This window comes from Kogia breviceps, chromosome 11 (genome assembly GCF_026419965.1).
Source record: "Kogia breviceps isolate mKogBre1 chromosome 11, mKogBre1 haplotype 1, whole genome shotgun sequence".
In the NCBI taxonomy this organism is placed as follows: Eukaryota; Metazoa; Chordata; class Mammalia; order Artiodactyla; family Physeteridae; genus Kogia; species Kogia breviceps.
In genome coordinates, this window is record NC_081320.1 from 876442 (window position 1) to 897528 (window position 21087).

The following is a 21087-nucleotide window of genomic DNA, read 5'->3' on the forward strand; positions in this document are numbered from 1 at the left end:
TCTAAAACTACTTTATTTTTCCTGTGTGTGGGGAAAACTTGTTTGTATAATGCGTCTGTTTTCTATTTGAGTATTTGAACTTGAATGTAAACGGTCTATAGTGTAATGGGTACAAATAGGTCAATGATAAACATTTTGATCTTGGGACCCGTTTACATTCTTAAAACAATATTGAGGTCTCCAAGTAGCTTTTGTTTTATCAGCATTTACTGTATTAGAAAATTTTAAGTATTTATTTGTTCATTTAAAATAATAATAAGCTCATCACACGTTAATAATATTAATACATATTAAGTTTTTATGAAAAATGTTTCCAAAATGAGAAAACTTGGGGGGAAGAGTGGCACTGTATTACATTTTTGCAAATCTCATTAATGTCTGTCTTGATAAAACTGTTTCACCTGCGTTCACCCTTCTGCAATATGTTGTTTCACATGAAGTTTATAAAGAAAATGTGGCCTCCCACAGAGATGTGGGAAAAGGGAGGAAATTTCCACCCCAAGAGGGTCACTGATCTAGGAAATCATGAGTCAGGATGTCCCAGGCTTTCTTCTTTTGTAGCTCTCCTGGGGTTCTACTAAAGTGATTGAGAATTTGGTGACTCTTTTGAGAAAGTTTTAAAGTAATAGTAATGCTTCCTATTTGAGTAGCATCTTCTGGTTTCCAAAGTGGTTTTATATCCTTTTTCTTATTTCGTCCTCAAAATGGTCCTAGGCCCATGGGGGCAGCTGTGGGCTCAGCACACCTCATCGAGGGATGCCTGTGGATGCTGGGCCCCCTTTGGAGAAGGGGGGCAACAAGCCTTTCCAGAGCTTTGATAAAAGTACCACCGTTCTCTGGCTTATGGCAAAGCCAGGTGACGAAGGGAGTTGATGGGTTTTTTCTCCCTGATCCACAGTAATTTTGCAGTGATAAAGTAGAAGTTTCAATGTAGTATGAGACCCAGGTCAGGTTTGCCACAAGCAGCGAGGCTGCCTCCCTTCCGTCCTTTTCTGGTGGCGTTTTAATTGAGTTTTGCTTGGTGTGGGGTTGTGAACATGGCACTTCTGGTGGAGTGTGAACACCACAGGGCAGGATACTGCTGGGTGAGAGCTTTGGGGGAAGAGGGCGGGATTGTCTTCCGCTGGGGTGGGGGGGGTGAAGCATGCGCCGTGCCATCCTTGCTAAGGAAGCAGCGAGACGTAGGCTGTGATGGGACGGGGCAGCCCGTCTGCCTGCGGGATGGACCCCCACCCACCTGCCGCTTGGGGCGCCGGGAAGGTTCGGAGGACGTCGGCGATGACTTCCCCAGGTGGGCTGACTGGGTGTCTGGGTGGACAGAAGCTGCGCCTGGGCCGGCCACAGAGCAGAGCGTGTGCTCTGAGTGGGGTCTGGATATCTGGAAACACACTTGCAAACCATGAAGCTGGCTGGGCCGGTGCCTGCTCTGCCTGGGGACCTTCCCAGCTGGAGGCCACTCGTTTATGTGAGATTCAGAGTAAGCAGTGGTCTGGTCACGGGCTTGATTGGATGCTTTTCCTCCAGGCTGCACAGGGTTGGGTGGGACGTGGGCCTTTACTGGAAGCACCCGCGTGTGCTGGGGTCCAGGGGGAGCCCGGCCCAGACCCACCAGCCGGGGTCTCGCAGTGGTTCCTCTCACGTGCTCTCGAGCCTGTGACGTGACGCCATCATCTGGTTGCGACTCGTGGGCCCCCGGGACCTGGATTCTGGGCCTGTGTCTCCCGTGAGCTGGACAGCTTTGCAAGGTTGGGCTCGTTCGTCTCTGAACCTGCACTTCACCATCTGTAAAGTGATCTTCAGAGTGGAAAATTCTGTGCTTCTCAGATACATTTTGTAATATTCGTGTTCAACATTTGTCTTCGCAATCGGATCCCTCACGGCGGGTGCGAGGGGGCCTGCGTCTGGCCGGGCCTGCAGCGCGTCCGGACCCCCGTGAGGGGGACCTAACGAGGCCGCTTGTCAGGCTGTCGGCTCAGCCCTTGAGGCGGCTCTCGGTGCCCCCTGCATCCCTGGCGCCTCCTGGAAGGCGGTGTGGGCGCACTCTCGGGCATTGGGCAGGGGATGCAGGAATGTCGGCGAACCAGAGGGTCTGCGCCCCGGACGCTGGGTGGGGTCGAGACCTTGGGTCGCGAGTGGGAGACGGGCTTTATGGACAAGATACGGTTGTTGTGGCCTCAGACTGAGCCCCCGGGAAGGGCCGCCGTCCGTGACCTGTGTCCCTTGTGTGTTGCAGCAACATGGCCAACGCCCTGGCCAACGCCAGCTGTGAGCGCTGCCGGGGAGGCTTCGCGCCCGCCGAGAAGATCGTCAATAGCAACGGCGAGCTGTACCACGAGCAGTGCTTCGTGTGCGCGCAGTGCTTCCAGCAGTTCCCCGAGGGCCTCTTCTACGAGGTGGGTGCCGGCGGGCAGCGGCCACAGGCGGTGCACGAGGGTCCCTGGGGCCCGCCCGCCGCAGGCTCGGCCCGCTTCCTCTTGCCCCACGACTCCCAGCACCTGTGTCCTAAAGGGGCTCTTGTCTGGGGGGGAAGGGGGCACGCCCTCCGTGTCCAGCTCTTCTCTGCGTCTCCTCTTCTTCCCCAGCACTTGTTCTCGCCGACCCTGTGGTGTCACCACGTGGCCCGCGCTCGCTGGTGTTCATTCTGAGCAGTCCCGGAAGCCTCTTCTCTCGTCTGCTTTGGGGGGGGCCGGTCTAGGGATGACCCCGAGCTGTGAGCGAGGACGACAGTGTGTGTGTGTCTGTGCGCGTGCGCGCGCGCCATCAGCCCCTTACGCATCTGCGTGTGTCTCTACGTGATGATGCGTAAACGCAGAGTTACGTGATACCCAGAGGAGGCCGCTGTTTGATCTCTCCTCCTCTTCTCCCAAGCAGATTTTAAACTTCTTCTGTTTTACAGGCCCTTCCTGAGGGACGGTGGTTTTAAAGGTCATTAGTAAGTCGGTTGTTGGCCAACTCGACAGCATTTTCCCATAGAAACGGTGCCCCTGGGAGGGAAGCTTCCGGCCGGCCCGCGGCGCAGCTCGTCGGGACACAACTCAGGGGGCGCCGTGTTATTCACGCCAACGCAGTTTTCCAGCGCCTGCTGTGTCCCAGAAACACACGTTCCCTGTGACAGAAACCCGTGCAACTGGAACGAGAATCTTTCCATGAAGGGCGACGGCTTTCGGGCTGGGAACGGCAGGGGACAGTTTGGGGGGCTGAGCAGAAGAGGGGACCCAGTGACCCACAGCCGGAGGGCGGGGCTGCCCTGGGTGCCCAGGAGGGTGAAGGGAGAGGGAGGGGGGGGGCGGGGGCTGAGGTCTCACGAGGCTCTCTGGCCCCTAAGCCGGAGCAGGGCGGTCAGACCCGGAGCACATTTACGGGGCCCCAGGGAGCCTGCCCCCGAGCAGACATTGGTCTCCACACCCTGGGAAGCCTTTTCTTCCTTGAGGCCCAGAGGGGCTGAAATGCCCTTGCTGACAGCAGATTGGTGACATAAATGGGGTTAGAACCTAGTGTGGTCCTCTAATATCCCTGACATAGTCTTTTCAAATCTAAGATCTTTTTATTGAAATGAGTAATTATGACAAAGGGCTTAGGAGAGAGATTCCAGGGGAGCAAGGGAGAAGCAAGGCAGGCTCTGTTTTCCAAACATTTTTCCTATTTCCATGGCCCGCTGTTCCCTCTCTGTCGCTTTCTCTTGCCCACGCTGTGCGTCTGCCGGCCACATGGTGCAGCAGGACCGGGCGATGAGCCTGAAGCAGGCGGCTTAGCCGGCCCCGGACACGCTCCAAGCAGGGTCCCCGTCCTCGCGCTGCTGGCCCTCTGTGCCGGATGGTGCTTTGCTGTGGGGCGTCCCGTGTGTCGTAGGGTGTTAGAAAAGTCCCTAGTCTCTCCCCTTACAAACCCAGTTGTGACGACCGGAAGTACCTACACGCGTTGCCGCCTATCCCCTGGGGAGCGCAGCCACCCTCGGCCGCGACCTGCTGCACTAACACCTCTTCCCGTAGGTAATGAACTTCCCGGTGCTGGCAGCAGGTTGGTTCCAAATGGCTTGTTCCCCAGGCCATGTACGCAGAGCCCTGCACAGAACAAGACCTCCTTGTGGTCCGTCTCTAAGAAGCTGACTGCAGTCAGAGTGGATTCTTGTGCCATAAAATGTCCTTAGAAAGTATTTCTAGAAAGAACTCACTTAAGAAAGACCCTAAAGAAAGCATACACCTCCTTGTGTAAATTGGCGCAGGGAGATAAGTACAGGCGGACCTCTGAGAGTGTGGGTTTGGGTGCAGACCACCCAACGAAGCGAGTATTGCAGTAAAGCGAGTCGCACGAACTCTTTGGTTTCCCAGAACATAGAAAAGTTATATTTACACTATATGTAGTCTGTTAAGTTGCAGTAGCATAATGGCTAAAAAACAACCGACACACCTTAATTAAAAATAATGCTGTTGGAAAAATGGCGCCGACAGGCTCGCGGGAAGCAGGGCTGCCGCCGACCTTCAGCGTGTAGAAAACACGCTGTCTGCGAAGTGCACGAAGATGAGACGGGCTTGTGCGCACCCCTGGGCAGCTCATCGCTCAGCTGCGACGGAGACGTCGTCCTCGCTTACCAGGAGCCGAGACACGCGTTCTGTGTAGTGACTAGAACCGGCTCCCCAAACTGAAATTCAGTTTTCTTTTTTCAGAGATTCTACTTCTACGTTTTAATTTTAAATAACTTTTAATTACTAATGATTGTGAAAGTTATCCATCTTTTTAAAAAATATATACATTTATTTATTTATTTATTTTTGGCTGCGTCGGGTCTTCGTTGCTGCACGCGGGCTTTCTCTAGGCGCGGCGAGCGGGGGCTGCTCTTCGTTGCGGTGCGCGGGCTTCTCACTGCGGCGGCTGCTCTTGTTGCGGAGCACGGGCTCTAGGCGTGCAGTACTTGTGGCTCGCGGGCTCTAGAGCGCAGGCTCAGTAGTTGTGGCGCACGGGCTTAGTTGCTCCGCGGCATGTGGGATCTTCCCAGACCTGGGATTGAACCCTTGCCCCCTGCATCGGCAGGCGGACTCTCAACCACTGCGCCACCAGGGAAGCCCCCGAAAGTTATCCATCCTTTAAACGTTATTCATATCGGAAGACAGTGATCAAGTAAGAATAAAACACTGCGTGTGATTCGTGAGAGGGAAGCCTGTCTTCGTGGGCTGTCAGTGTGTTGCCCGTCGTTCTCCAACAACGTCACAGGCCGTTGATTAAATGCCATTTCCGGGGGAAACACCCATTTGGCCCCCAGGGCCTGACACTGTGTGTGGCCATGACACCACTTCCTAAATCTCATTTTGTGACATCAGGGATTTCCTCCAAAAGGATTATCTTAATTTTTCCCCAAAGGAAATGGTTTGTGAAATAAAGTGGAACCAGCAGTTCCAGAGTGACGTGATTCCAGAAGTTACCGACAGGATGGAGCTGGGGAGGGCAGGCAGCCTGCCCAGCTCGGCTCAGGACACCTCACCTTTCTCTCTCCTTAGTGTGAATTCCCCCAATGTGACCCCCGCCCCCCCCCATCACAAATGCATAACAGGAAAGACCAATTTGTGGTGAGTGATTTAGTGGGAAGACTTTGCAAAGAGGTTACTTCTCCCATTTCCTCTAATACGGAAGGCATCGTGATTCCTCAGGAAGTTGGACCCTGGGAGCAAGGCTGGAGGGCAGGAAACCTGGGAAGACTTCTCGAATCTGTATGTGGCTGGAAGTGAGACCATCAGCACGGTTTCAAATTCCGAGCTTTCTTTAAAGCGGCACGATTCTTCTTTTCCCCCAAAGAGAGTCTTCACGGAACTCCAAACCAAACTTAGAACCATTAAAAGCAGGGCTGTTCTTGGGCAGGGTCCCCTTCTCATCCTGGCGGGTCCCAGGCTTCTTTGGCATTTTGTTAAACGCTGCGAATTTGGAGCATTAATTTTTCTTACTCTACAGGCTTGTTCTGTGATAAACCAGTTCTGGGTTGTACCTAGAAAGACGGTATTCATGGAAGTTTGATTCTTCCAACGTGATGCGTTCTGACTTTTCTTCATTTCACACCCTAGAGTTTTACTTTGGATCAGCATCCGGCCTTTCTCCTGCACTCAGAAATCGAGCCATAGTATGTCTGATCATTTCTCCATGCTTAGAAAAGAGGCAGCTCGTTCTAGCAAAAGAAGCTCTCCCTTTGCAGAAGTCTTCATTTGGGGGAGCACACCGCGGGCATGCAGGGGGGTTGCCATAGGGATGGCTTCAAGGGCCCATTTCCGGACCCTCAGATTCTGGTCTCAGGGACTGTTCATCCTAAAATCGATTTGCCTGATGATATTTTTGTATTTATGAGAGCACTTAGTCCTCGCCCTTGACAAAAGGAAGGGATGTGAAATCCTACTCTGACGAATTGCTCTAGGACCCCAATCAGAAGAGATTTTGGGGGGGTCCCTAAACCCACAGGGCTACCCACCTTTCCCGGCCTTATGTATTCTCTTGCTAAGGATGCAGCCCAGCCGAGGAACCGTATTGGGTGTCCTGCATGCAGAGAGATGGCAGGTTTGGGACGGGAGTCATCAGGACAACTGTCTGTTAGGACTTTGCCCTAATCTCGTCCCCTAATTTCAAAAGGACTCATCGTTTTAAGGCAGAGAGAGGCATGGAGAGAGGCTGCGGAAGGGCGGGCGTGGTGGGAGCCAAGCAGAGCAAGTGTGACGCTCACCGGGCCCCGAGCGGGTCGTGGTCCAGCCGGGCTGCGTCCACGGCAGGGTCCTTATTAAGTCCCACCGTGTCCTGCCCACCTGAATCACAGCTTTAAAGACTTATTCCAACCACAACCGGCCCTAAGCTTTTCAGTCTTCTACTAACAAATAGAGCATACATGCCAACTGCTGCCCTCCTTATGCTTTGTTTTTTTAAGCAATATGTGTCTTTCTCTTTTCATTAAATGCAGAGTCATTGAAGATCATTTCTTTCATTTTTCTCCTTACACTTGATTTTAGTGGGTCTCAAAAGTCTGTGACAGATCTTTGGTCGAGTTATTTCCATCGAAAATACTGATTTTAAACACTGATGGGGCTTCTTCCCTGGTGGCGCAGTGGTTGAGAGTCCGCCTGCCGATGCAGGGGACACGGGTTCGTGCCCCGGTCCGGGAAGATCCCACGTGCCGCAGAGCGGCTGGGCCCGTGAGCCACGGCCGCTGAGCCTGCGCGTCCGGAGCCTGCGCTCCGCAACGGGAGGGTCCACAGTGGTGAGAGGCCCGCGTACCAAAAAAAAAAAAAAAAACTGATGAATTAAAACTGCCACTCGAGCGCGCACACAAGCCACAAAACACTCTACTTCTGAAGGCTTTCTGACTCCTTCTTACCGTGACCCAGCCTTTCACTAGTAAACTTAAGGGGCAAATCTGAGACAGTTTGAGTCTCCTTCCTCCACTGAACAAGTCGGGGTGGCAGGTTAAAAGTTGATCATTTCTTAGTACAGTTATTTCTGCATTTTTATATTATGTTTCTTTAAAAAATTACTGCTAAAAGCTCAATATCAGATTTCTATGAATGTACACAATATACACTCAGTAAAGGAACATATCTCACTTATAAATAACTTCTGCTTTGGGCTACACGTTACAATGCATTGTGATGGAATATTGAGTAATAGTGTATTGAGTTAATATCTTCTGTTTGTAACTTTAAAAACTAGACTCATTAAATGTATCAGAGCTCATTCATTTGAGTTTAAAAATGAAGTAAGACTTCTTCTGGCACAAGATAAATCTGCTTTGCCCAGAATGCCAGTGAAGCTGTAGGGGATCTGGTCAATAAATTGAGTGAGCTAAATGTGCAGCTAATTTCCATAATTGAGGAGATTGAGTTGACAACTGGAACATCATTAGCCATTGATTTTGATAATCAAACAATATGTGATTTTGACAAATAACTTGTAAGGAGCTCAGAGATTCGAAGGGACGCATTATATAATTCCCGTGCCTTCATTACGTGAAAAGGGTACAAGCAACCCCCCAAATAGAAAATAAATCTAGAATTAATGCTGAACCCTGAGCCTTCCAGGGTCAGTCATCTTCATCCACGGAAGCATGAAATAATGGCGAGGCTAAAAAGGCCCTATTCATCTCAGTAGGGTTTGCGTCGCATGTAAATAATTAAATAGTGAATAAAATGTAACATTCGTAACATACCTATGTTTTCATCATTTGTATACCAGTAATCATTGTAACGATAACTTAATCCAGAAGAAAAAGAATGTTAACCTTTAGGGCCTTATGGATTTGGAAAGTAAAACAAATTTTAAAGTTTCACAATACATTTTAATTGCAGAGAAATATGGTAGGATGATCTGTTAAAGACCTTAGTGGAAAAAGTATTGTTGTAGCATAAAACTGTTGGGGGGAAATGAAAGGAAAACAGTTCAAGGAGACAAATGCAGGATACATTTTCCACCTGTAGGAAAAGAATATTTTTTAAAACGGGTTTTGGCCCCATTTAAAAATGTTTACATTTTTAAAAAACATGCTAGCCTATTTACTGTTCATAAGTACGTATTTTCAACATGGGGGGAGGTTTGTGCGTCTGTGCACATTTTCCGGGGGGGGGGGTCTGTGGCTCTTGTCCGATCCCTCCAGGTGGAGCCAGTGTGGAGGAGCTCACCCTTCTCTGGGGGCAGAGGATCAGTTCTGGCCTCAGCGGGCCTCTCCTGGGCCCACACTAGGTGCCGGGAAGGTACCAAAGCGTGTCTGCCTTTGCGTATCTCAGGAGGATTGCAGATTCTGGGCAGAGCTCCAGTCCAGAAACCTCTTTCCTACAGTCTCCGCAGAAAACCTGCATTCATCCCGGGATTGTTTCCTGTTTACAAGTCGGTGGTACTTTCTGTTTCAGTTTGAAGGAAGGAAGTACTGCGAACATGACTTTCAGATGCTCTTTGCGCCTTGCTGTCACCAGTGTGGTAAGTTTCAGTGCAGAACGCGCGGTGAACAGTAAGTGTCCGTGAGAACGACTGCGTAGCACGCGCCCGTAGGAAGGCGGGCGTGCAGGCGCGGCGCGGCGTCAGCCCTGTTGCCGTCAGTGATGTTAGTGCCGCTTCTCGGGGCCTGTGGGGTGAAGGTAAGCCCGGGACCCACCGGACTGCCGTTCGATGCCCCGTAGCATTCCTTTCTTCCCTGTCAGTGCAGCCGGGCGGCCCCCGCGGGGACCTTGAGACGCGCAGGGGTGGCCTGCGTGTCACCCAGCAGGAGGCACTGGGGACACCGAGTAGCACGCTGACGAGGTTGAATGAAGGAAGAAATTAAGGCTGTGGTACAAGAAAACGTGCGGTGGGTTTCTGTTTTCTGTGTCCGTGACCAGAAAAAACCGAAAGGACCCTCGGGAGAGGGAGAGCCCAGCACCTCCTCTGGCAAAGCAGACTCAGACATGTGATAGACAGCCTGAGAGTGTGGCGGCTACAGAACCCCAAACAAGGACTCAGAGGAGACGGAAGCACATTCCTAACTAGCGCGCTTCGTGCGGGAGCCGCACCCGCGGGGAAAGGGGCAGGGGTTTTGCCGGCGGCCGAGGGCGGGGAGGCCGCGCTGCAGCCCGTGCGCTCCTCTCCGCAGGGGAATTCATCATCGGCCGAGTGATCAAAGCCATGAACAACAGCTGGCACCCCGAGTGTTTCCGCTGTGACCTCTGCCAGGGGGTCCTGGCAGACATCGGCTTTGTCAAGAGCGCCGGGAGGTAGGAGCGGGGCCCCCTGTCACCTGTCGGGCGCGGGTGGGCCGCGTGGCACGGAGTCTGCGGGAGGCGCCACCGCGGGGAGTTGCTTTCTCAGCCATCCGTCGGGTCCTCCGGGAGGGATAAATGACTTTCCGTGCGAAAAGTCGGGGCTTGGTTCTGCTCTTTTAAGCCCAGCGGTGATGTTTAAAGAAATGGTTTCTTTAATTTCTTTTCATAGATATGGGAATCTTATTTTTTAACTTATTAGGAAGAACCTCAGATTTTAAATTTAAGTTTCTAAGGCAGTTTTGGCTCTCTCTGTTTAGACATCTGTGTCGCCCCTGCCATAACCGAGAGAAAGCCCGAGGCCTTGGGAAATACATCTGCCAGAAGTGTCATGCCATCATTGATGAGCAGCCTCTGATATTCAAGAACGACCCCTACCATCCAGACCACTTCAACTGTGCCAACTGCGGGTATTGCAGTGTCTCCCTTTTCGTTGTACAGAGGGAGGGGACCAGTGATCACACTGCTCTGTAGTCTTTCGGTTACTCTGGTACCCAGATCGGTTTCCTTCAGCTTTTAACCCGGAAAACGTTACACCTGTAGAAGAGTCACGGGAATAACACGTAGAGAACCGCCCTACCCTTCCTTCAGTCTCACCGGGCAGCGTGTTGCCACATTTGAGTGTGTGCGTGTGCCCATGAGAGTACACACGCACCTTTAAGTAGTCAGCTCGTACTAAAATATCCCTAATGACCCCCACGGCTGTTTTGCACCACCACGTTCCTCCACTACAGGACCCCCCCCACAAACAGAAAACTTAAAAAGGTCTTATCTTCGTATGTGCCTAACAGGGTGTGACAATTAAGAGTGTTATCTTAAATTATATTTGTTACTTTGGCTATATTTACACCTAAAGGGATTTTATTTTATTCCTCAAAAGATCGTGATAAATTGTTAGGCTATGAGCTTCGGAATCTGCCATCTAATGTAAGAACTTCGTGGAAAAGACGCTTTTCCAGCGTGACCACCCGTGCTAGGTTACGGTGGGGAGCGGAGAGCTGGGGTGAAGGCTGACACACAGCTTCTTTGGGGAGTTCCGTTTCTACCCTATCCCGTTCTCTTGGCTGTCCTCCCTCGGTTCATGTTTCATGAGCACGTCTAAAGAATCTTGCAAAACCGATGAAATTCATCTTGCTTTGGGGCCGTCTCTGTTTATTGACTCAGGAGACTGAAGATAGTAGTGGACTGAAGCATTTGCAGGAGGGACGGCCTGAGCGTCCCGTTTGTGGAGTTTCTGTTAACCTACAGCTCTTCTTAGCAGCTTGCTAGTGAGTGTCAGTAACTGGAACTCGTCTCCAAACTCCTCGGTTATTTGGGGAAGGTCATATTGGCAGGTCTGTCCTCACGACTGGGACCCTCCTCCCCAGCTCTGTAAGGAAGACGAGGAGGGGCTCTAAAGCGACAGCAGAGGGGGGACGGTGACCGCGGCCGGCGTCGGGGGGTGTGGCCGGCTTACCAACACTGCACGATGTGGATGTTTGGATCCGGATCTGAAGCCTGTTCGAGCCTCTTGATCAGGCTACTGGGACCACCTCCAAGGGGGAGAAGAGCAGCTACAGGGCTTGTTGCGGGTTCTCTCCGGACACCTTCGCACAGGCACGTGGGCCGCCCCGGCTGCCTGCCTTCTTTGCGGGGGTGCTGCTCAGCTGGTCCCTTTCTCGTGGGCAGGAAGGAGCTGACCGCCGACGCCCGGGAGCTGAAGGGGGAGCTGTACTGCCTGCCGTGCCACGACAAGATGGGGGTCCCCATCTGTGGCGCCTGCCGCCGGCCCATCGAAGGGCGCGTGGTGAACGCCATGGGCAAGCAGTGGCACGTGGAGGTGAGTTCCCCGCGGAGGGGTGACCGGGCCCCCTCGCACGCCTGGGGCTCGGGGGCGCCGGCGAGGCTGGGAGCCGCTGAGGGGCACGTGTGGAGCCCGTGGAAGCCTAAGAACATAGCCTCTGCGCGGCTCTGTGACCTCCGAGTGACGAGGCAAGCAATGCTCTTGGTCCCTAGATCCTTGAGGCAGGAGGTGTCCTGGTCCAGCCCAGAGGTGTGTCCCCACGTTCACCTCTGTCCTCACTCCGTGCTGCCGAGTCTAGGCCTCCGGGTGCCTGGAAGAAGGCTGCAGGCACTACAGGGTCACCTGTGGCCCAGATGACATAAGCAGCCCAGGCTGTCCGTCCGTCGTGGATCTCCTCTGAGCTACTGCAGCTTTGGGGTTTTGCTTCACGGTGTAAGTAAAACACGGCAATCCAAGTACGACCTAACGCAATTTCTTTCAGCATTTTGTTTGTGCCAAGTGTGAGAAACCGTTCCTCGGACACCGCCATTACGAGAGGAAGGGGCTGGCGTACTGTGAAACCCACTACAACCAGGTAGCGACGGGGCTCGTGGCATGCTACGCACACGTGTGTGAGCTCGAGCTTCTCAGTGCTTAGGCACACGGGGAGCTCGGGGAAAATGCACGCTGGGCGACAGCGATTGCTTGTTAACGTTTCATTTGAAAAATCATTTCAGGCTCGCAGAAAGGTTGTAAAATAAATAAAAAAGACAAGGAAAATACCTGCCTGTTTTACTCAGGTTTACTACCTGCTTCAGCATGTGTGTGTCCTGCTCTCTCTGTGAAGACGACACTTAAGGGAACGCACATTTCCTTGTGTACAAGCTTACGTACACATGTAAACACACGCGTGTCTCTTCTGAAGCATTTGATGATGACTTCCCCGTGGTCCTTTACCCCCGATACTTCCGTGTACATTTCCCAGGAATACGGGAATCTCTTAGGTAACCAGGGTTCTCTGTATTGATTACTTCAGTCTGTCCGGTCCAGTTCTGTCACGTGACCCAACAAAGTCCTTCTGGCCTTTTTTCCAGAACCAGACCCAGTGTAGGGTTTTTATGCTCCTTTAGCTTCCTGAAATCCAGAACATCTCCAAGCCTTTGTTTGTTTTTGATCATGATGAAGAGTACATTCTTTTCATCGTAGGAAGTAAAAACTAGTCAGTGAACTTTTACTGATTCTCTCTCTAGTAGTGGCAAATTCTGGGTTTAGGTAGCCAGCTATTTGTTTTTAAGTGGTACAAAGAACTGAAATTATTTATATTAAGTGTTTGGTGTTCTGATGCTTAGTGGTAACACATCTTTACTTTTTTTTTTTTTTTCATTTTCAGCTATTTGGTGATGTTTGTTTCCACTGCAACCGTGTTATAGAAGGTGACGGTAAGTACCTGCAGGGATTTTAACCTGTAGGGCACCGTTTTGACAGGAAAACCCTTGGGTCATGGGAAGATTGAAAATGGTGGTTGGGAATGTGATCGTTATCAGTTACTTTTGCTCTTCCTTTGCATATTTCCCAAGTGTTCTCTAGCTGGGAGATGCTAACTCCTAAGAGGTGGGCTTGTTGCTTGTTTATGGTGATACTTGAGGCCAGTGCCCTCAGGTCGTTACCGTAGGAGCCGCTGACCCCGAGGCCTCTTCTCCTTCCGGTGCCTCCTTGTGGAAGCTGCAGGGCGTGTTTCTTGGGAGCACTTAGGAGGGGTCCCCTGCACCCTGGCGGTTCTCTCTAGGTGTTTCCAGGGCCCGCCCCCTCGTCCCTGATCGACACGGGGACGGGAAGGGAGCAGCTGTGTTTGCCAACGGGCGCCGCCAGTTCTGCCAGAAGCTTCCTGGCAGAGTTGCAAACATTCCTGCTTCAGCCTCTGAGCAGAGAGCCTGTCTCGGCAAACTGCCCGTGGGCCCTTCACTAAGGGGTGGGTTCAGGAAAGTGACCTCTAGTGCCTTCGGGAGTAAATCTTATTCCCCCCGCCCACGCCCACGGGAGGCAGCTGCCAGGGGAGGGAAGCTCTTGCCTTAGTGTTGGCTTGGAAGACAGGCTCCTGCAGGCCGGCGAGTTAGTGTCCGGGCTTCGTTTTAATTACCGGCTGTGCTAGGAAAGCGGGGCTGCGCCGTCCCAGCTCGGCAGTTGGGGCGGGGCTGGGGGCTGTCGGCGGGAAGACCTGGTACCTGCCGTTCGGATGCCTCACGGGAGAGGAAAACATTAACCCCCGACACGGGTTGAAAAGGCAACAGTGATCTTCCCTAAGGGGCAGCCTGCAGAGCTGGGGTTGTGTGTTGCAACAACGGGATGAGACGAATGAATGAATAACGTGGACGGATGCTGTGACCGTCGGTTAACGGCACTGAGATTTTTAGTGCCGTGCGTGGCTCTTTGGTGAGCAAAGCCCTTGAGGAGGGCGCCCGCCCCGGGAAGGGTGGGCGCGGCGATGACGGTGGCCCTCCTGTCCCCTAGTGGTCTCCGCCCTCAACAAGGCCTGGTGCGTGCACTGCTTCGCCTGCTCCACCTGCAGCGCCAAGTTAACGCTCAAGTAAGTCGGCCCTCGGCTCCCGCGAGCCCCGCGGCGAACACTTGGGGGAAACTGTTACAAACGTTCGCAGAGTTTAAAAAGAATGATCTGATGCCTTGTTTCTTCTTTCTGTTCAGGCCTTCTAAGAGCAAAGGTTCTTCCTTTAATTGTTCCCTGTTTTCTCCTGTTCCTTCTCTGTCCTGCGCAAAGGGATAAGTTTGTTGAAATTGATCTAAAACCAGTCTGCAAACACTGTTACGAGAAAATGCCAGAAGAATTTAAGAGGCGACTTGCCAAACGGGAGAGAGAAGCAAAGGATAAGGACAAGCAGAAAAAGAAAAAGCCAGTCTGTTTGTAAACTTTTCTATCCCTCTGTCATCATTGTCACTGCTTTCTCCTTTGGTTAGTCCTTTAGAATATGTTTTCATTCTGTTTTTGTCTCTTGCTTTTTTCGTTACTTTCGGGCATGTATCGGGAGCCACGAGAGATTGAAGCAGAAGCATTTGTCCCATGTAGAGCTGGTCCTTTTGCCTAATTATTAAAGTTACCCACCTTGAGAAGGGTTCACACTTAACACTGGCTTGTACTTCACTTTTGTCTCTGAACCTGTAGACTCTCTCAGCTCGTTTTTTTAATCACAATATGGTATAGGTTTCTTTTGTCTTTTTCCAATGGATTCAAAGGGAAGAATTCTAATCTCCTAATAGATACTGGAAAAGTTTCAAAGTCTTGCAGCTTTTAAAATCCTGGTTTTGGGTTTCTTTGCCAAAAATAGTATAATTTGATCAATTCCAGCGTTGCATGTTCTAAGTTCTATATTAAACTGAATCCTCTCAGCATGTTTCCTGTCTGAGCAGAGACCCTCTAAGGTACATAATAAGATACGGCATCTCTGGGGTGTGTGTGTGTGTGTGTGTGTGTGTGTGTGTGTGTGTGTGTGTGTGTGTGTGTGTGTGTGTGTGTGTGTGTGTGTGTGTGTGTGTGTATCTCTGGTGTGTGTGTGTATCTGTGGTGTGTGTGTGTGTGTGTATCTCTGGTGTGTGTGTGTGTGTGTGTGCGTGCTTTCCTTCACTGCCCACATGCTGCTGGTTATGAACTCATTTTCTTGATGTTTTCAAACTCAATCGTGTTCCTGATTTTTATGGGAAATATTTCAATCTTTGAAATTCCCTTGAATCGCTAGCCTGATCGATCGCCCCAGTTCCTTCACAGTACCCTTGTGTTCTGAGCTCTAAAAGTGTTTTTATTGTTTAAAATTAAAGAGGAATTAAAATTCAGATATAAGATTAAAACAACGTAAGGTTTGTTTAGCGGTATCTCTGGGAGCAGGGATAATTTATTTCTTTAATCAAAAACATGGCGGTTTTAATAGCTTTTGTTCTAAGAAGACTTTGGGAGACCTTTTAACTCAATGGTACTATTTAAATCAAGTTGCCAGTTGAAATGTAACATCATTTGAATAACTGTCAGCATTAGGATCTCTGAAAACCAGAAAATAATTCCCATGCGGTGCTTTAAAATAAAAGGTTTTTCACTTTAAACGTGTGGTCAGGAATTAACTTTGTCATTAATGTTGTTCTTTAAAATTATATCAGCACATATAATAATTTCTCACAGCTGACGGTGTATCACTGGACCTGTCCCACAAATGCTTCCTAAACGTAACTTCGCAGAAAATGAGCAAGTTGTAAAATTCTGCATTTGCTCCATTCACAATTAAGGACCCATGATTTCAACGGTGATAAGCCCTCATAACTGGCAGCTGGAGGTGTATCACCCATAGCTAGGAGGCTGTCTCATCACCAGTCCACAACTGTTTTACAAGTGAACTGACCAGTGTGTATTGCCCTGGCTTTTTAAAAAGACTTGAGTTCTCCGTATATACGCCATTCACAGATGTGACCACAGACCACAGGTCACAGATGTGACCACCTGGTCCACTTGTGCTCTTGAAGAGTGATTTAAAGCTTTCTGTCAGACAGCCAACCAAAATAACCTATATATTATGTTGGATTGTCCTTAAGATGCTTCTTGTTGTTGTGGGGATGGGAGGCCAGGAAAGATGAAACGTCACAGCTACATGATATAAAATACTAAGTAAGATGACTTTGCCTTCGATAAGGAGAGGATCGTTCAAATTACAGAAATACAGTTCTTTGCTTTGAAAAGTGCTCTCATGGTACTTTAAAATGTGACTGACTTTAATTATCTGAATTTTATTTACATTATCTTCCCTGTATACTTAGCACAGACTAAAACGTATCGATAATATCCATTCTGTATTACACAGATAGACGTACAAGATCAATTTACAAGGGCAACTTCCTTCAAATGATATTGTGAATTTTTTATGTTTACCATAATGATTAGAATTGAGATTAGAATTATAGTTTTTTGCTAATACGAATATAGATGTAATATGCATAGTGTCTTCATTTACTTCAGTAAAATTACTGCACATTATTTGTCTGTCTATATACAAATGTTGACTACATTTCCACTAATTTCTTTGTATTATTATTATTGTTATCTTTAGGAATAAGTTTGTGGAGTTTGACATGAAGCCAGTCTGTAAGAAGTGCTACGAGAAATTTCCATTGGAGCTGAAAAAAAGACTTAAGAAGCTAGCTGAGACCTTAGGAAGGAAATAACTTCATTTTATTTTTTCTCTTCTATGCAAAGATAAGAGATTACAACATTGCTTGGCCTGACACACCCTTTCTTAAAGCTGTATCGCAAAATAGTTGAGAGTGAAGAGGACCTGTTGAATGGTTTTCTTCATCTCCTTTTTCTCATTAAAAAAAGTTTGTGTAATCATATTTAAAACATGGATGAGATCAAAATTTGCCTTTGTTAGTAACCCTTATCAATTTGAAATGTCAACTATACTTAATAGCAAAAGAAACATGGTTAAGTGTTAAATTTTAATTGAGGTCCAAAAAGTTAAATGTAACTTTTAAAAATGAAAGTAAGGAGTCAGCTTTTACATGACTCAGATAAAAAATATAAACACTATTTTACTTTGTATTCAAAAGCAAATTAATTGCAACTGCAGTTTGGGAGGATATAAGAAAGAAAAACCACCAACCAAGAAAAACAGAGCTTACAGAATCTTAGTACATGTATCAAACTAGTGGCTCTAAACTGAATATACACATTAGTAAGATAAGAAGCAAGTATATTCAGAACTGCTTGGTTTGGGGATCTTGGTTGTTATGGTTAAATGCCATAATTACTATGCTTAGTTTTATATTTTGTTCTCCTTGTGAACTTCTTCGTACAATTACTTAACATAGCAGTTATAGTTAGCTGATAGAATTCCTTTTAAAATTTTGTGCAAAAAAATTTATACTAGGTATTTGAAAATACAGTATACTTTACAATATTGGGGAAATGAAGTATTTTTTAATGTATTACAGTAATTATGCTTCTAAGGTTAAGGTCAAAGCTGTAGTCGTAGAATAGGACACGAAGTTAAATGTTATGTAGTTTGGAATGTGTCACTTTCGAAAAAAGTGAATGTATACCTATTGCTCATATTGCCTTTATCACCAGCTAATAGCTATGCTTTATACATAAACGAACTTGCCTTGCCTTAGAAAAATACATACATTAATCAGGAATTCTAGCTGTTTCACACCTTACAAACTAAAAACAAGTGCACTGACTGAGATTTGTAAACTCAAATTCATTCACCACAGCTATGATCATATGTCAAACTTTTTTTCACTTTTTGGGGAAACACATTGAAATTAATTTCTGTGATCTTACTAGAAGAGAATGATGTTGATGTGTGTTTCAAATTTTTCATTACAAATCTCATAATTAGATTTTATTTACTATAAGTAGGAGGCATAAATGACACTTTTAAATTGGAAGAGGAATGTTTAAGTATCAATTTTAGGTCAAAAGTAGTGAATTATTTTACTTTGTAAAAAGTTTTCTCCTGAAGTTTCTGGACCAGTCTTTCCTGATAAACTTGTATGCAAAGCAAATTTTGTGAACATTTTTTTAAATGTTGCTGCTGCTATGTTATCATGTAAAAGAAAGTTGCCAAGATGGACTTAGGGGAAAATTATTGGTTTTTCCAAAACTTGCTGAAATATTGTTTTACCATTAAAAAAAAAAAAATCTCAGGATGCTACCAGTCTGCCATGAAAATATTTGTATGCATGTATTTTTTAAACATTTGTGCATGCACTTTACAGAGTAAACTGTATTTCAGTTTTCAGTTAATTTATAACCAATTGCTTTATTTTGTAGTGTTCTTTTAGAGTTCAAAGAATTATCAGTGATTGAAGATAATCAATATATAGTTTAAGACTGTGCTTAGAAGTCTGAAACTGTCTTTGCATTTGACAGCAAGAATCAGAATCCCTTCAGCGTGCCTTTGTCAGCTAATACATGACCAGCAACGAAAACCTTCGAAGTATTTATTAAATACTGTACTGCGGATACAGGCAGAATAGCGCAGGGTCTTCAGGCTGGGGTCTTGATGCTAAATTCCTAACTGCTCTCACTCCAGAGATTCGGTGCAGAAGGCGCCCCTTTGCCTGTGTCTCTAATCACTGGGAAGAGGCGTGGGCTGAACTGCTGCTCGGGTCACGTCTCTCCTGTAGCCACAGGGCCCACTGCTCACCCCTCTCAGAAAGTACGAGTTCGTATTTCCTGCAGGTCTGCCTCATTAAGCCTCCAAGGCTGTCGGGTGTTTTATCCAGACGCACACCTTCTCCGCTGTCGGGGAAACGGAGCCCTCACTTGCGGGGGGAGGAAGGGCTGAACAGTTGTCCGTGGACGAGAGGACGGACTTGCCTACTTCATGGTGTTTCGCACGGCTTCCTCTGGCCGGAGAGAAACTCCGGCTCGTGAGCAAATCTTGGCTTAACATCCTACAAGGCGGTTTGCAATAATTCACTGTTTACCACTTCTAGATGGTCTTTTTCTTATCAAGCCTAAGATAATTGGGAAAACGTTTGGGTACAAGTCAAACGTTCTTTGGATCATGTTCAAAGCCTTATTAACATTGTAACTGATGGTAGATCATTTTGCCTCATTTATTTGCCAAAATAGCAATTTCTGAATTAAGGGAATTTTGAGGTCAGCTTACAGCATTGTTATTGTATTTCATTTTAGATTGTAAGCTCGGCGGCAGGGACACTGTGTCAATAATTGTGTTTTTACATGGCAACCAGTGCAGTATACTCTTGGTGCTTAATAAATGCTCATAATTGTTAAAAATAACTGTTGTGTTTTGCTTAACTTGAATGAATGGCTTTGAGACATGGAACCCTGAGAATGTAGGACTAGTGCTTAAGAAAGCTGTTTTGGATTTTTTTTTTTTTTTTTTTTTTTTTTTTTTTTTGCGGTACGCGGGCCTCTCAATGTTGTGGCCTCTCCGGTTGCGGAGCACAGGCTCCGGACGCGCAGGCTCAGCGGCCACGGCTCACGGGCCCAGCCGCTCCGCTGGGGCTCCGCTCGAGCCCTGGTCCCGGAGGATCCCACGTGCCGCGGAGCAACTAAGCCCGTGCGCCACAACGACTGAGCCTGCGCGTCCGGAGCCTGTGCTCCGCAACAAGAGAAGCCGCGATAGCGAGAGGCCCGCGCACCGCGATGCAGGGTGGCCCCCGCTCGCCACAACTAGAGAAAAGCCCTCGCGCAGAAACGAAGACCCAACAGGGCCCAAGTAAATAAATTAATTAATCAACTCCTACCCCCAACACCTTCTTTTAAAAAATTTAAAAAATAAAATAAAAGCAAATGGGCTGGTGGCTGTGCGTACACGGCGAGTCTTAGAACCACGTAGGCTGGCGGTGGAGCCTTCCCACCGCTCACTGTGACCTGAATTCTGACCCGCTTCGGTTCTATATCTTCACGCCCTTCAGCTGCCCTGCGCTCCTGGGGCTCCATCGTTCCCGGCTCCTCCTCCCCCTCCTCAAATGTCCGACCTGAGTCCTGCACGCCTTGTCCTCGCCTGCGCAGGTGCAGGCCTTGGCTTCCTCCTGCCCGAGAGAGACGGGCGATTACAGCACGGCATGGGAGGAGGCATAAGGTTTTGCAAGATCACACGGGGCCGCGCCGCGCGCCGCAGGTGGCGGGCGAGGGTCTCCTGGCGCTGGATCTTGAAAAGAGAAGAAATACCCACTAGCCCGGCCTGGGAGCAGGGGCCCTGGCCCTCTTCCAGCTCCCATTTCCTCCATTTTCCCACTACCCTTAGTGGCATCACCATCTCTCCAGGCTTCCAGGCTAAGGTCGAGCTGCCGTCTGTTCTCCCCTCCCCCACCCCTCCCATCCCCACAGCCGAAGGGCTCCAAAGTCCAGCCCTTCAGCTGCACAAGGTCCCAGAGCCCTTCTTCCTCCCAGCTGGCGCCCTGGCTGGCTCCACGCCGTCCTCGCTGGGCTCTGACCTCCAAGCTGCCATCACTCGACTCCCCTTCTTTACCAGCCTCATCAGGCTCACCGAACAAGCAGGTCCCAACCTATCGCTGAGTCTGTTTTCTCCCAATGGCCACGCTCAGCACGCACGACTATCTTTCCCAGACCTTCACCTGCCCTCCTGAGATACGTGCACCCTCCTCACTTTTGAGCCTCACATCGAATTCACCCCATTTTTTAAACCTTTCCTGCCTTCCTCAAGCAAAACCAGTCACTCTCCTTTGCTCCCCAAATCCTCTGATTCGTTCTGGGTACTCTGGGAATAATTATCTATATTGGAAGCCCTAGAGCCACCATTTAAAAACAACTATACAGAGAGATATATTCAAAAACAATAGATAAATCAAAACAGAATGAGAATATTATTATACGAAATACTCAGATAACCAAAAAGAAGGCAGAAAAGAGTAAACAGAGGAATTAAAAATGGAATAGGGCTTCCCTGGTGGCGCAGTGGTTGAGGGTCCGCCTGCCGATGCAGGAGACGCGGGTTCGTGCCCCGGTCCGGGAGGATCCCACGTGCCGCGGAGCAACTAAGCCCGTGAGCCATGGCCGCTGCGCCTGCGCGTCCGGAGCCTGTG

At 48.8% G+C, this 21087-nt stretch overlaps 1 protein-coding gene across 21 annotated transcripts in view; it reads left to right on the forward strand.

Annotated features, from left to right (window-relative positions):
- Positions 1-19315, forward strand: part of LIMS1 (LIM zinc finger domain containing 1) — a 104941-nt gene extending 85626 nt beyond the window's left edge. For 6 of the 21 annotated variants that reach the window (XM_067006961.1, XM_067006964.1, XM_067006963.1 and 3 more), the window contains 10 exons: positions 2234-2393; positions 8868-8934; positions 9584-9704; positions 10010-10159; positions 11418-11568; positions 12014-12106; positions 12902-12950; positions 14020-14095; positions 14285-14476; positions 16611-19315. In XM_067006961.1, coding sequence (XP_066863062.1) covers positions 2234-2393; positions 8868-8934; positions 9584-9704; positions 10010-10159; positions 11418-11568; positions 12014-12106; positions 12902-12950; positions 14020-14095; positions 14285-14432 — 1015 coding nt within the window. In that variant the 3' untranslated portion in view covers positions 14433-14476; positions 16611-19315. Of the gene's footprint in view, positions 1-2233; positions 2394-8867; positions 9093-9583; positions 9705-10009; positions 10160-11417; positions 11569-12013; positions 12107-12901; positions 12951-14019; positions 14096-14211; positions 14477-16610 lie in introns of those variants that run through there. The other 15 variants (XM_059078244.2, XM_067006969.1, XM_067006968.1 and 12 more) reach the window with 6 other exon arrangements.
- Positions 19316-21087: the final 1772 nt, after the last annotated feature.